This window comes from Scyliorhinus canicula, chromosome 2 (genome assembly GCF_902713615.1).
Source record: "Scyliorhinus canicula chromosome 2, sScyCan1.1, whole genome shotgun sequence".
In the NCBI taxonomy this organism is placed as follows: domain Eukaryota; kingdom Metazoa; phylum Chordata; class Chondrichthyes; order Carcharhiniformes; family Scyliorhinidae; genus Scyliorhinus; species Scyliorhinus canicula.
The window spans coordinates 18,295,125-18,310,319 of NC_052147.1; the positions used below are offsets into that span (position 1 = coordinate 18,295,125).

A 15,195-nucleotide genomic window follows, 5' to 3' on the forward strand; every position below is an offset into this window, starting at 1 on the left:
AGTGAAAGATATTAACGGCCAAAGTCGATGACCTGGAGAACCGCTCCAAAAGTCAGAATTTAAGGATCGTTGGTCTGCTGGAGGGGCTGGAAGGTATAAGAGCCATGAACTTTACATCTAAGATGTTTGGAATGTTGGAGAGGAGGGGATATTTTCGACCCCTCCAGAGTTGGATGGGGTCCATTGATCACTGACACAGAAGCCCAGATCAGGGGAACCATCATGGGAGATAAATGTCCGGTTCCACAGATACTTCTATAAGAAGCAGGTCCTGAGATGGCGAAGGACACCTGAGACTGTAGATGGGAGTGCCATCCCATCTGAATATGTCAAGATGTCAGGGCAGAGCTGGCAAGAAAGCAAGCGACCTTCAATAAGGCCGAGGCAGCCCTAAACAGAAGCAAGGTGCATTTCTTGGATAAGGTATCCAGCTCGCCTTCGTGTTACTTTCAGAGACACAGAGTATTATTTTGATGCGCCGGACGAGGCGAATGACTGTTAATAAACATGGTTTTGGGGGGGGGGGGGGGGGGGGGGGGGGGTGAGGGTGATTGAGGACTGTGATCCTTTTTGTTTGGACATTCTGGAATTGTCCTTTTTTTAAATGTTTTTGTTTTGTTCATGTGGGAATAATTATAAAGTGGGGGAAGGGCATGCTGTTGTACTGGCATATGCTGGTTTGGGGGTGTTTATGGTATTGTTGGAACTGTTAGAGGGAGGGGATTGAGGTGTGGGTTTCTGTTTTCATCCTATAACATTTCATATTAAAGTTGAGTTGGGGGTTGTTATGGATGTATGGTGTGGTGGGGTTTGTCTTTGCCTTGCCTATTTTTTCCCAGCCTAGGTGGGGGTCACCTGGCTAGCAGGTTTTCTAGTTTGCAGGAGCGGAGTGGGGGGAGATGGCTGCAGATGGATACCTCAAGGGGTTGGGGGTGGGGGGGGGGGGAAGAGGTTTATTTTGTATCTTATGGTAACAGGTTTAAGTTTTGTGTTTTTGTTTTGTTGGGGAATGGGGGGGGGTGGTTTTGGTGGACTGTCTGATGTTCAGGGGGTGGGGCTGAATGGGATGGAGGGAAGGGGGAAAAGGGATAGTTAATGACGGTGCAGATTCCTGTGTTTTCAAACTAGTCAGAAAGGGGTGATGGCGGCCATCTTGGGTGGGCCTGGAGCTGGCATCGGTCGCGCTCCTGTCGGACTGACTCACAGGAGGGATATGGTTGATCCTGGAGGGGGCGAGATGCCCCATGTCCGGTTAGTTATTTGGAATGTGAGAGGGTTTAATGAACCAGGTTTTTGCCCATTTGAAATGTTTGAGGGCTGATCTGGTCCTTTTACACAAAACCTATTTGAGGCTTAGGGATCAGACAAAGCTGTGAAAAGGATGGCTGGGCAAGTGTTTCACTCGAGCTTTGATGCCAGGTCTCGGGGAACCACGGCATTGATTAATAAGAGGTAGCTTTTTCAGCTGTCAACATTATGGCTGACTCAGGAGGGAGGTATGTAATGGTTAGTAGGGTGCTGGCAGGCATGTCAATGGTTTTAGTTCATGTATATGCGCTGAATTGGGATGACGTGGATTTTATTCAGAGGTGTCCATCCCTGATCTCAATATGCATCAGTTAATTAGGGGGTTGGGAAACTTTAATTGTGTGTTGGACCCTAGGTTGGACAGGTTGAGTCACAAGTCCTTCATGATGTTGGAGGTGGCAAAGAAATCGTTAGTATTCAAGGATGTGTGTGTGTGTGGCCAGGGGGGGGGGGGGGGGGGGGGGGGGAGAAGGGGGGGGGGGGAATTGTGTGTGTGGCCCGGGGGGGGGGGGGTGACTTTACTTTCTGCTGATCCCTCGGGTCGGGGTACTTGGCGAGTGTAATATCGGATCATGCCCCACATTACGTGGATCTGTTGTTGGGATTAAAGGTGGAGTCGTGCCTGAAGGTGACCATCTTTGGAGCTGCAGGAGGGGAAGAAGGCAGATGCCTTAGCCTTCACCTCTTTAATAGCCCAGAGGTGAGGTTTGCTCAGGTGGAGGTCCCCGCCGCTGCCCAAGGCTTCGGCTTGGTTAGGGGGCTTGGTGGGGTGGATTTTCTGCACTTGGAGAAGATAAAGTAGACTATGGGAGTCAGTGGAGGGGTTTTACTCAAAGTAGCGGCCATTCATTACCTTCAGAGCTGATTACAGGCAGCGGTGCGGGGGGGAGGGGGGGGGGAAGAGATCGTCAGTTTGGTAGCGTTTTTTGGGGGGGATTAGGAGGTTTACTTTTGGTGCAGGGCTAGGCTCGAGTGGATGGAGGTTTTTTTTGAAATGATGTAAAATTTGTTGGAATGGTTTGAATATTTTATATGTTATAAACAAAAATTGTTCAGCAGCTTTGCAAGTGTAGATGGCACTAATTGGAACACCTCATCCAATATTTTGTCCCAATCAATTTCTGAAACTTGGCAACCCTAATAATTGAAGCAATTGTGTTAAACTGTTTCTGAAGAGGAATTTTGAAAGCCTGTAACATCACAGCAGGATGTGTTATTTAAACTGAAGGAACCAAGTATGAATTTGGGTAAGATTCAATGAAACATTCCAACACCTGCTGCTTCAATTTACTTTGTTACTCCGTTGGAACTTTTCTACATCTTCACTCTTCCCAAAGACATCTATCATCATAGAATTTACAGTGCAGGAGGCGCCCATTCAGCCCATCAAGTCTGCACCAGCTCTTGGAAAGAGCACCCTACTTAAGCCCACACCTCCACCCTATCCCCATAACCCTGCAGTAATTTGCTTTTCTATAGATAAAGGTAAACTGCCTTTAAGGTTAGTTTGAGCAACAATGAATGGAAGGGAGGAAGGTTGATGTTGGCACTGCCAAAAACCTCCTGCTAAATAGCCCTTTCATACACATCAGATTAGAGGAGGCCTTCTGGCACAATGGGTAGTGTCCCTGACTCGCAGCCAGAATCTGTGTGTTTAGATCCTATTGTATAACTTTATGGCCAAGGAAGGTGTGTTCATAATGCAGACAAACAGGTTAGGATGATCCTGAAAATCCTTCCAAGACACATCCGGAGAGGTGGAGAGATTTCTGGTCAGCCATGTAATGGAAAGAAGGTTGTAGTCTCAGACTCATAGAATTTACTGTGCAGGAGGCCACTCGGCCCATCGAGTCTGCACCGGCTCTTGGAAAGAGCACCCCACTTAAACCCACATCTCCACCCTATCCCCGTAACCCCACCTAACCTAAAGGCAATTTAGAATGGCCAATCCACCTAACCTGAACATCTTTGGACTGTGGGAGGAAACCGGAGCACCTGGAGGAAACCCACGCAGACACGGGGAGAACGTGCAGACTCTACACAGACAGTGACCTAAGCCGGGAATCGAACCTGGCGTTAAGTAATGGGTTAAGAGACATTGCAATTAGTTGTCTTGTTTATGTTAAGTGTTCAATGATTGTCTCATTTATGTTAAGTGTTCAATGATTGACACTGATATGTAAAGGGGCTTCAGATGGATTCTGGAGCTTGTGATGATCTGTAGAGTTCTGTGCAGAGTGAGTTTGAACCATTAAAGGTGTGTTGGTGAAAAAGGAGCTGAACTCTTGCCTCTTCATACCACAGCATCTAGTACATGTTAACACCTGGGACCCTGGAGTTGTGAAGCAACTGTGCTAACCACTCTGTTCTCCCCCTCCCCCTCTCTTCCCCCCCCCCCCCCCCCAACCACACCATCACTATCCATAGCTCCAGCAAGTCTGAGTCCCTGAATGTACTGTAACTCACCACTACCGCACATCTTCAGAAGCTCAGGATGGGAACAGGGAGAGCAGCAACAATGGAACAATAACCTGCTCTCAAGAACAAAATGTCTGGAATACTTAACATCAAGAATATCATGAAACAGCAGAGCAACTAGCAAACTAGGAACGTTTTATGCTTAAAGACTGAAGGAGAATATAACATTCTCCAAAGATTGGGGACAATGCAGAATTTTAATAACTGCAGGCATTTAAGAAAACAGACTCGAGTGTTAATCCAGGATCTCTTAAATGCTAAAGATTTGCTTGCAGCCAATTCATCACTCACCTCTTTGATTTGCACTTTGTAATTATCCTGGTCAATGAGGGCCAATGCATTACTTGTCGGATTATCATATTCGTCACGTGGCGCAATCTGCAACATGTGCTGTTGTCCGCTTGTCAGTACCAGGGTAGAGAAGTGGGAGAGAATTTTTGTTTTCGCTGGAAATACAATTCCTATAAATGGGGGGCAAATAGATTTCAGCTATTTCAGTATCAGATACAGACACATGATTTATTTGGCTGGGATGAGAGAATGAACGTTTTTCTCTACCTTTTAGTCCCAGCATGAAACCTACTCAAATAAAATTTAGTGAGGACGGTTACGGAATTAAATGGACTCTCAAGCAATTATAGTTTTACGTAATTGGTGCAAAATACTGGATACCAGGTGGATTCTAAGATACATAACTGCTCATCATAAAAGCACACCTTTTTCTGTTGGACTGTGTGGTTTTTGTTCACAAGTTCAGAAAAATGGCAACTTTCATTTATATAGTACCTTTAACATAAACATCCTAAGATGCAGCTTAAACATGATCAAATACCAAGCCACATTTGGGTCTGACAAGCATCAGGCAATGTCCATCTCTAGCAAGAGAGATTCCCAACCATCTCCCCACGAGTTCAGTGGTATTTTCATTAGCTAAAACCTCATCAACATCATGGGAGTTATCACTGATCAGACAATTAAAAGGAATTAGCCACAGAAATACTGGAGCTACAAGTGCAGGTCAAAGGCTTTGAAGTTTGTGGCTAGGAACTCACCTCATGACTCCTGCAGCCTGTCCACCAACTACAAGGCTCATTTCAGGAGAGTGATGCAATAGCCTCCACTTGCCTGGAAGAGAGCGGCTCCAACAACACTCAGGGAGTTCAACACCATCCAAGAGAAAACAGCCCACTTGTTCGGCACCCTATCAACCACCTTAAATATTCACTAACTCCACGACCAGCGCAGTGGCAGCAGTGTGCACCATCTACAAGGGGCACTGCAGGAACTCACCAAGGCTCCTTCCAAGCCATGGTTTTGAAAGAGGGAAATCACGTTTAACCAATTTATTGGAGTTCTTTAAATGAGTCACATGTGCTGTGGATAAAGGGGCACTGGAGGATGTACTGTACTTGGATTTCCAAAAGGCATTTGTTAAGGTGCCACATCAAAGGTTATTGCAGAAAATAAAGCTCATGGTGTAGGGGATAACATATTGGCATGAATTGAAGATTGGCTGGCTGCCAGGAAACGGAGTTGGCCTCAATGGTTCTTTTTCCGTATGGCAGGATGTGGTGAGTGGTGCGCTACAGGGATCAGTGCTGGGGCCTTAACATTTTGCAATTCATTTAAGTGACTTGGATGAACGGACTGAAGGTACAGTTGCTAAACTTGTTGTCGACACAAAGATAGGTAGGAAAGTAAGTTGTGAAGAGCACTTAAGGAGGCTAAAGGGACATAGATAGGTGAAGTGAGTGAGCAAGACTGAAATGCGATATTGTCCATTTTGACAGGAAAATAAAAAAGTTCATTAGCTAAATGGTGAAAAATTGCAGAGCTATGGTGCAGAAGGATCTGGGTGCATGAATCATAGAAGGCTAGTGTACAGCTACAGTAAGTAATTAGAGAAGCTATTGGAAATTATCCATCATTGAGAGAGGAATTGCTTAGAAAAATAAGGAGGTTATACATCAGTTGTACAGGGCATTGGTGAGACCACATCCTATTGCTCTTTATTTAAGAAAATATGTAAATTTGTTTGAAGCAATTCAGAGAAGGCTGACTAGACTGGTACCAGGAATAATAATAATAATCGCCTATTGTCACTAAAGGACTAAAACGGGAAGTAAAAATATGAATGGAAAGCGACGCAGCAGGATGTTACATGAAGATATGGGTTCAACGACAAGGAAAATCAGGAGAAAAGGTATGAGGAAAAATAACTTACAAGAGGTTACTGATCAAGGTGCTATGTTTCAAAACGGAGGTATAAAAGCCAACACAAGTGTACTTTACCTGAATGCTCGTAGTAATCGGAATAAGATAAATGAGTTGATGGCGCAAATCATTGTATGGTTAGTGGATTGTCACGACTGGGAGTTAAATATCCAAGGGTATCAAACTAATAGTAAGGGATGACATTGGTGCTATGGAGGATAAGGTTGAATCCATTTGGGTGGAAATCAGGAAAAGTAAGGTGAAAAAGTCGCTGATAGGAGTAGTCAATAGGCCACCGAATAGTAACGTTATGGTGGGGCAGGCAATAAACAAAGCAATAGCTGATGCATGTAGAAATGGTACAGCAGTTATCATGGGGGATTTTCATCAACATGTCGATTGGTTTAACCAGGTCGGTCAAGGCAGCCTTGAGGAGGGGTTTATTGAATGTATCCGCGATAGTTTCCTCGAACAGTATGTAATGGAACCTACGAGGGAACAAGCAGTCCTAGATCTGATCCTGTGTAATGAGACAGGATTGATTAATGGTCTCATAGTTGGGGATCCTCTCTGAAGGAGCGATCACAATGTGGTGGAATTTAAAATACAGATGGAGGGCGAGAAGGTAAAATCAAACACTAGTGTTTTGTGCTTAAACAAAGGAGATTACAATGGGAAGAGCTAGCTAAGGTAGAATGGGAGCAAAGACTTCATGGTGAAACAGTTGAGGAACAGTGGAGAACCTTCCAAGTGATTTTTCACAGTGCTCAGCAAAGGTTTACACCAACAAAAAGGAAGGACGGTAGAAAGAGGGAAAATCGACCGTGGATATCTAAGGAAATAAGGGAGAGTATCAAATTTAAGGAAAAAGCAGACAAAGTGGCAAAGGTTATCATAGATTATCATAGAATTTACAGTGCAGAAGGAGGTCATTTGGCCCATCAAGTCTGCACCGGCTCTTGGAAAGAGCACCCTACCCAAGGTCAAGACCTTCACCCTATCCCCATAACACAGTAACCCACCCAACACTAAGGGCAATTTTGGACACTAAGGGCAATTTAGCATGGCCAATCCACCTAATCTGCACATCTTTGGACTGTGGGAGGAAAACGGAGCAGCCGGAGGAAACCCACGCACACACGGGGAGGATGTGCAGACTCCGCACAGACAGTGACCCAAGCCGGAATCGAACCAGTTTAAAAAAGAAGGTAGGCAGAAAGCGGGTAAGTATAGGCCAGTTAGCTTAACTTCAGTAGTAGAGAAGATGCTGGAATCTATCATCAAGGAAGAAGTAGCGAGGCATCTGGATGGAAATTGTCCCATTGGGCAGACGCAGCATGGGTTCATAAGGGGCAGGTCGTGCCTAACTAATTCAGTGGAATTCTTTGTGGACATTACCAGTGCGATAGATAATGGGGATCCAGTGGATGTGGTATATCTGGATTTCCAGAGAGCTTTTGACAAGGTCCCAGACAAAAGGTTGCTGCATAACATAAAGATGTGTGGCATTAAGGGTAAAGTAGTAGCATGGATAGAGGCTTGGTTAATTAATAGAAAGCAAAGAGTGGGGATTAATGGGTGTTTCTCTGGTTGGCAATCAGTAGCTAGTGGTGTCCCTCAGGTATCAGTCTTGGGCCCACAATTGTTCACAATTTACATAGATGATTTGGAGTTGGGGACCAAATGCAACGTGTCCACCTTTGTAGACGACACTAAGATGAGTGGTAAAGCAAAAAGTGCTGAGGATACCGGAAGTCTGCAGAGGGATTTCGATAGGTTAAGTGAATGGGCTAGGGTCTGGCAGATGGAATACAATGTTGACAAATGTGAGGTTATCCATTTTGGCAGGAATAACAGCAAAAGTTGTTATTTAAATGATAAAATATTAAAGCATGCTGCTGTGCAGAGAGACCTGGGTGTGCTGGTGCATGAGTCGCAAAAAGTTGGTTTACAGGTAATTAAGGCGGCAAATGGAATTTTGTCCTTCATTGCTAGAGGGATGGAGTTTAAGACTCGGGAGGTCATGCTGCAATTGTATAAGGTGTTAGTGAGGCCACATCTGGAGTATTGTGTTCAGTTTTGGTCTCCTTACCTGGCACTGTTCTGCATTACAAGCCAGCTGTTTAGCCCACTGTGCTGAATAGGCAGATGGTCTTATGAGGAATGATTGGAGAGGTTAGATTATTCACAAGAGTTTAGAAGAGCAAGAGGCAAACTGATCGAAAACGTAAAGATCCGTGGATTAACCAAGCCTCTATCCATGCTACTACTTTACCCTTAATGCCACACGGTACTGACCAGGTCGATATAGAGAGGATGTTTCTCTTGTCCGAGAATCTAGAACTAGGGGTCACCATTTTTTAAAAAGGGGTTGCTCATTTAAGACAGAAATTAGGATTATTTATTTTTTTTCTTCAGAGGGCCACGAGTCTCTGGAATGCTCTTCCTCAAAAGGCAGTAGAAGCTGAATCTTTGAATATGTTTAAGGCAGAGCTAGATAGATTCTTGATTAACAAGAGGTGAAAGGCTATCAGGGAGAGGCAGGAATGTGGGGTTGAGGTTATAATCAGATCAGCCTTGATCTTATTGAAAGGTGGAGTCGGTTAAGGGGCCAAGTGGCCTACTCCTAATTCATATGCTCGTATGCAACCTCTACTACCTAGAAGGGTAAAGACAGCAAATGCACGGGAGTGCCGTTATTTGCAAGGTTCCCTTCCAAGTCACTCACCATCCTGACTTTGAACAATATTGCTGCTTCTTCACTGTTGCAGAGTCAAAATCCTGGAACTCCCTTCCTAACAGCACATGGGGCTGCAGTGGTTCAAGAAGGCAGCTCACTACCACCACCTCAAGGGCAATAAATGCTGGCCTTGCTAACGATGATCCCATGAACAAATTTTCAACGCAGAGACACTTAAGCTCGTCGCTGAGTTCAAATAGTTAATATTTTTGCTGGAGTGAGAGTCTCATCTCGGAGTGAGTGACTTACATTTTTTTTATTCAAGAATGCACTAAAAGGCAGTTTAATGTGAGGTTATAAATACCAATGTTTGGTTTTATAAGGGATTTATGAAGGATTATGTACTTCAGTGAATCAAAATTTTTTGAATGGGCCTTTATGAATGAGAACAGTTGTTCTAGAAAGTGAAATCTGTGATAGATATTTAGAATTTTCTTTTATCTCAGCATGGCGCCTGAGGTCTGCCCATGGTGGATACTGAGTGAGTTGGCATGGATGCTGTAGGGTAAAGGATGCTGAGGGCATGAGTTGGCACCAAGTTGGCACAGAAGCCATAAGGAGATTTGTGGATGGTAGGGATTGGCATGGTTGGGGCCTGGCGTGAGAAGTGAGGGCGAAATACAGGGCTTCTCAAAGTGTGAGCTGCAACTCCCTGTGGGGTCGTGAAATGAGATTTTGGGGTAACGAGTTCAGAAGTAGCAACTGGTCATATTGGGTGCTAACAGTGAGGCCCCTTTAAATTCTCACGTTATTTTGATTTTGGATCTGGCCTAACTGACCAATCTTTGAGGCTTGACTTCTGCTGTAAAAAAGCCAGTGAAGCGGTAGTTTTACACTCTAGCGTACTCTTCCCCCGTCACACTCAAATCTCTCCCCCAACCCTGGTCTCACAATTCTACCCCTTTCTCTCCCCTGTACTTGGCAGTCTCTCTGCAGCATTATCCCACCCCACACACACTTTTTCTAGACCTCTGCGTCTTATTCAGCATGGTTCTTAACTATTTCAATTTAATTCACTCTATGCATGCATTATTTATTTTTCTTTTCTACGTGCAGTACCAGTGTGCATTCAATTATTACCAAATCACGGACAGTATTTACAGACTAAGGATTGGATTACAATTTTACAAATTTGTTTCCAATTGAATCCACACAAACAGCAAAGGAGATTTCTTTGTGAGGAGTTCAAGCTTTATTATAACTTAAATTCCAGAGAAGGTAGGCTGTGTTCTCTAATCATAATTTTCATTCATGAATCTACTGCCGTATTTTACAATACAGCAGCGCCTTATTCTCCTGTCCTTCCCACCAACAAAATTTAATTGCCTTTTTACTTTGAGTAACAACTTGTGAACTTTAGAAAATTTGGGACGCAAGTCTTCACAGATGTTTAACAGTAAACAACAAAACCTCATCCACATAGATGGGACAATAGGGCAGTTTGCAGGGTCAATTACATGCAGATACAAACATTGTTGCAGTAAAGTGCCAACAAAACTATGCTTGGAACATCAACAGCCAATTAATCAATTGATAGCGACAGGGGAGACAGAGCAAGAGAAAAAAGAGCCAATATAAGTGAGCTCGTAAGCACATTTCCACATGCACTGAACTCTTGACTCAGTCACCGCTGTGGGTGAGGACCAAGTAGAGGTCAAGCACTCATCATCCCATCTTGCCACCCCCACAGCAACAAAAAGAAAACCTGCAGTTCAAATTAGAGGACAAGTATATGGGGCTGCTTTTCATAGCCAATCACTTGCTTATTCCTGGAGGCTTGGATGCAAGGTATTCAGTTAACAATGTGGACAAACCAACAGAGAAAATATAAAACAGATAATCGTATCCCTAGTGAAACATTCACATATTCACACCTACCAGGTTGAAATGTTTTGGTGTATGGGCTGTAGGCAACATTTAATCCTCCAAGTTTGACAGAGATTTTGTACCTTCCCGCCTTCCGCACTGTGAAGCCCACCTTCACCACATTGTTGTTCTGCGCCTGAAGTACCTCCTGTGTGATGGGAACATCCAACCCAAGCTCTATGTGTGAGATGTGAATCCGTAATCCCACTGGCCGATGTGCAGGGAATGGCTGCCCATTCTTGTAGAACAACTACACAGCAATAAAGTCCTGTATTAACATTCCGCCTTGTTATACACACTCATAGAACCATAAAAAGATTACAACACAGAAGGTGACCATTCAGCCCGTTACTCCCCTGCCAGCACACTATGAGAGTATTTCAGTGAGTCCCATTCCTTTGTTTTATCCCGCATAGCCCTGCAAATTCTCGCACATCAGGTAATTATCCAATTCGCTTTGAAAATTACAATTGAATCTGCCTCCAGCACAATCTCAGTCAGTTCATTCCTGATCCTAACCACTCACTACATAGAAAAACATTTCCCACATGTTGCTTCTGGTCCTTTCACTATCAGTTTAAATCGGTGTACTCTAGTTCTCAATTCTTCCATCAAGAGGAACAGCTTCTCCTTACAGATCGCGCAAATCTGCACGCAACAGCCGGTTGTTAATAACGGCGGCTGCAAGCGGCCTCCAAAATGGCACGAACATGTAACAAAAATGCGGCCGCACTGCGCATGCGTGCCAGATCGTCGGCGGGCATGCGCAAAACTATGCACATGCGCACCGATGATCGGGCACACATACGCAGTGCGGCCGCTTTTTTTAAAAACGGGCGCAGCTTTTTGTTTTACAAGTTGGGGGGGGTTATTCATTTAATATTTATGTTTTCATTTATTTTATTCAGTTTATTTTTTTTTACAAGTTCGGGCAGGGTTTTATTTGATCAAATTTTACAGGAAAAAAATGCAGAAATCTGGACAGATGGAGACTCCATACTTTCCGACACCAGAAGGCTTCACCTTCATCCAACAGGTTCCATTGGAGGAGCGTGTACGAGGGCCAAAGAGACCACAAACCATTTCCTCCATTTTTGTCGGCAGCAAACAAGGTAAGAGAAAATGGTGGGTCGCGCAGGTCGGCCGGCATGCGTCACGAAGGTTGGCAGGTTGGTAAAAATGGGTCCCCGGAAAAAAAGTTTGACGAACACTGCTCCAAAGAGCCCTGTCTATCTCCCTCACCTCTTTCAAAAACCTACCAGACGTTTAGCTCCAACTCCATCCATCCCAAAACTCAATTTTTTATTTTTACCTCATGATTACAATCCAAGTTTTATTATCCTTGATATAAAGCACTGAAGGTGAGCAACTATAAAACTATAAAGCTGTGATCTCAAGACCCAAGGATGGGAAATTGGGAATGACCTGTAGTTCAAAACGTGACTGCATGCAACATCCAATGTGATTTGCTTCTGCCAAGATGACTGTCCAAGATGATAGTACCTTTAAATCAAAGGTTGAGGGTTCAAATCTTAGTAGTCCTTCCATCCTAATGTTAATGCCATCCTATTAGACTGCCCCATCATCGTTACAGGATCAAAACCGTGGAAATCCCAAACTGCGTTGAAGGACGACTTTCAGCAGACAGATTGCAGTGGTTCAAGATGGCAGCCACAATTAAAGCTGACACATCAGGGGCATACAGCTGTTAATCCCCGTCACAGGTACTGACCTTTGGATTAAATGCCAAGCATTCCAGTGGTTCACATGCATCTTAAGGAGCTCGTGACACTTTTGTACGAACCGTGGATTGCTAGTCTGGTGCCTGGCAATATCACTCCCTCAACCAACAGAATGATTAATTGGTCAATCATCCCATCTATGCAAAACTATTAGGTTGATTATGTGCAAAGCTCTTTGAGACATTTCTGAGAGATGTGATGAAGTTCTCTACACTACATGTCTTTTTTCCCCAAATGGGTGCAGGTATTGGGCCTTTGCACTCCTCACAAGGGCCAAGTTATTTCAGCAATCCAGACTCCACACCCCCAGAAATGATAGAAATCAGAGGATCCCTACAGTGCAGGAGGCCATTCAGCCCATCGAGTCTGCACCAATCCACTGAAAGAACGCCCCATCTAGGCCCATTCCCCCTCTCTATCCCTGTAACCTGCACATCCTTGGGCACTAATGGACGATTTAGCACGGCCAATCCATTTAACCTGCACATTTTTGGATTAGAACATAGAACATACAGTGCAGAAGGATGCCATTCGGCCCACCAAGTCTGCACCGACCCACTTAAGCCCTCCCTTCCACCCTATCCCCGTAACTCAATATCCCACCTAAACTTTTAGGACACTAAGGGCAATTTAGCATGGCCAATGCACCTAACCTGCACATCTTTGGACTGCGGGAGGAAACCGGAGCACCCGGAGAAAACCTATGCAGACACGGGGAGAATGTGCAAACTCCTCATAGACAGTGAGCCAACGGGGAATCGAACCTGGGACCCTGGCGCTGTGAAGCCACAGTGCTAGCCACTTGTGCTACCGTGCTGCCCAAGGCGGGAAAATGGATTGTGGGAGGAAACCCACCCAGACGTGGGGAGAGTATACAAACTCCACACATACAGTCACCCAAGATTGGAATCTAACTTGGGTCCCTGGCACTGAGGCAGCAGAGATAACCACTATACCACCGTCCCGTATCTATAACATATTTTAAAAAATGTACATCTGTATGCATGCATTTGCCCACAAACCTCCTTTTGTCATAGTTGCGTCATGCTTTTATATTCTTCTTATAAATTTTAGCATCCACATTTGTAATGGAAACTCGCTTTTTAAACTATTCATGCTGTACCTATACCTTTCTGTCAGTGATTGTGCCTATCATGCTTCTGTAAGCTCTTTAGCCTTAGTGTAAAGTCAGGTACTCCATCACATTTTACTTCTTTGCAACAAATTTTTTTATTTAACCAATATTGAATCAAGGTATTAAATAAAACAAGGACAGAATGTATAACTTTGAATGGAAATTTACTGGCTCTGAGAGATATGGTCAAGTCATCTACGCCCTTTAACTCTACTTAAATTTAAGATTACACTTGGTGTAAATATCCTCTGTGAAATTAGGCAGGCGATTGACTTCATTTTTAAAAAGATTTTCAACACTTCTGAACTGGAGATATTTAAAATATGGTTACTCACATACACTCTAAAGGTCATGATATGCCCAACTTCCTGGGGGTCCTTCCAATCCCAAGTGACTAAGCATGACCTTGGATCCAGGTAGTTCCCACGGACATAGTCGTAAATGGTGCGGTTCCCACGCCTACCCCGGTTGTCATTTTGAAGAAAGCTGATGACCCGGCCCAGCAACTCGTAAAGAAACTTGGCAGTATAAAAGAATGCAATGATGGAAACGGCGATTCCACCTACACATGGATAGACAAATCACGCCTTAGCAAACTTTTTTTTCCTAATTAACAAAATGGAAGCACATAAATGTTACAACGGGTCAAATTCTCAGTGGTTCGGCAAACAGAAATTGAGATGCAAAAATATGCAACAATCAATCCCTTGATCGCAATAAACAGTGCTGCAAGACAGGCCGAATTGTATTTTGTAGTAGGGATTTATGCTATCAGTGAACCATGTCAAATTTGTCAAACCCGACTCACAAATCATTCCCACAGATCGGAGCAGATTTATTGAATTTCTATTAGTGTGAGCGTGTGTGGCCGGACTTTTCTGATCTCTCCTCGCTGTGGGTTCTGCCGGTCGCGCCGAAGTTAGCGGACATTTAAGTGTGTCGCTACAAACGCTGCAGGGAACAAGACCAGAAAATCCTGGCCACGTGAGAGGTTGCTTTCAAACAGCCCTCACCTCAAAAATCTCAATCACTGAAATAAGCAAGGGACATAAATGTACTCACCAACAACGATAAACATCAGGTCTCTCTTTACAGTGCAAAGTGTGACACTAGAGGCAAAAACCACTGCTCCCACTAAAGAAAAGAGTTCAAATTAATGATAAACAAACTCCACCTAAATTGAGGAACAAAGAAAAAGCAGAAACGCTTTTTTTTTTTAAACGGTTGGGTTTTTACATACATACCTACAGACCACTTTTCAACTCTGCGCCTTTGGACTAAGCTGTGAACGAGATTTAGCTTGTGTCCCCAATCCAGGTGTGCCCTTGAAATCTCATGAATCTTCCTGTCAAACTTGTGGTAGTCACTGTAGAAATGACCCCAGGCGGTGAGAGCAACCTGCGACTTGCTGTCAAACTGTACCAGGTCAGCAAGGGTGCTACAGCCCAATGATTTCAGCCTGTATAGAGGCAAGGAATCAGAAAGCTAATATTCCGACTCAGGGTGCATTAGGAAAGAAGTAATTCAAGAACATCTAGTGAGAATAAGGAATAAATGCAACTCAACCATCTCACAAAATAAATACATTTATTAGAATGCTGAGGAATCAATAAGTTTGGTAGATGGTAGGGAAGTGGTGCATGCATATATTAGCACTTTCAGAAGATATTTGCAATATCCAAATTTGAAACAAGGAAGAGGATCAATAACAC

At 44.0% G+C, this 15,195-nt stretch overlaps 1 protein-coding gene across 3 annotated transcripts in view; it reads right to left on the minus strand.

Annotated features, from left to right (window-relative positions):
• arel1 (apoptosis resistant E3 ubiquitin protein ligase 1) overlaps positions 1–15,195 on the minus strand; it is an 82,220-nt gene that overhangs the window by 34,852 nt on the left and 32,173 nt on the right. For all 3 annotated transcript variants that reach the window (XM_038774316.1, XM_038774310.1, XM_038774319.1), the window contains 5 exons: positions 14,728–14,942; positions 14,546–14,617; positions 13,819–14,045; positions 10,619–10,856; positions 4,078–4,247 (listed from right to left, as the gene is read on the minus strand). In XM_038774316.1, coding sequence (XP_038630244.1) covers positions 4,078–4,247; positions 10,619–10,856; positions 13,819–14,045; positions 14,546–14,617; positions 14,728–14,942 — 922 coding nt within the window. The remainder of the gene's footprint in view (positions 1–4,077; positions 4,248–10,618; positions 10,857–13,818; positions 14,046–14,545; positions 14,618–14,727; positions 14,943–15,195) is intronic.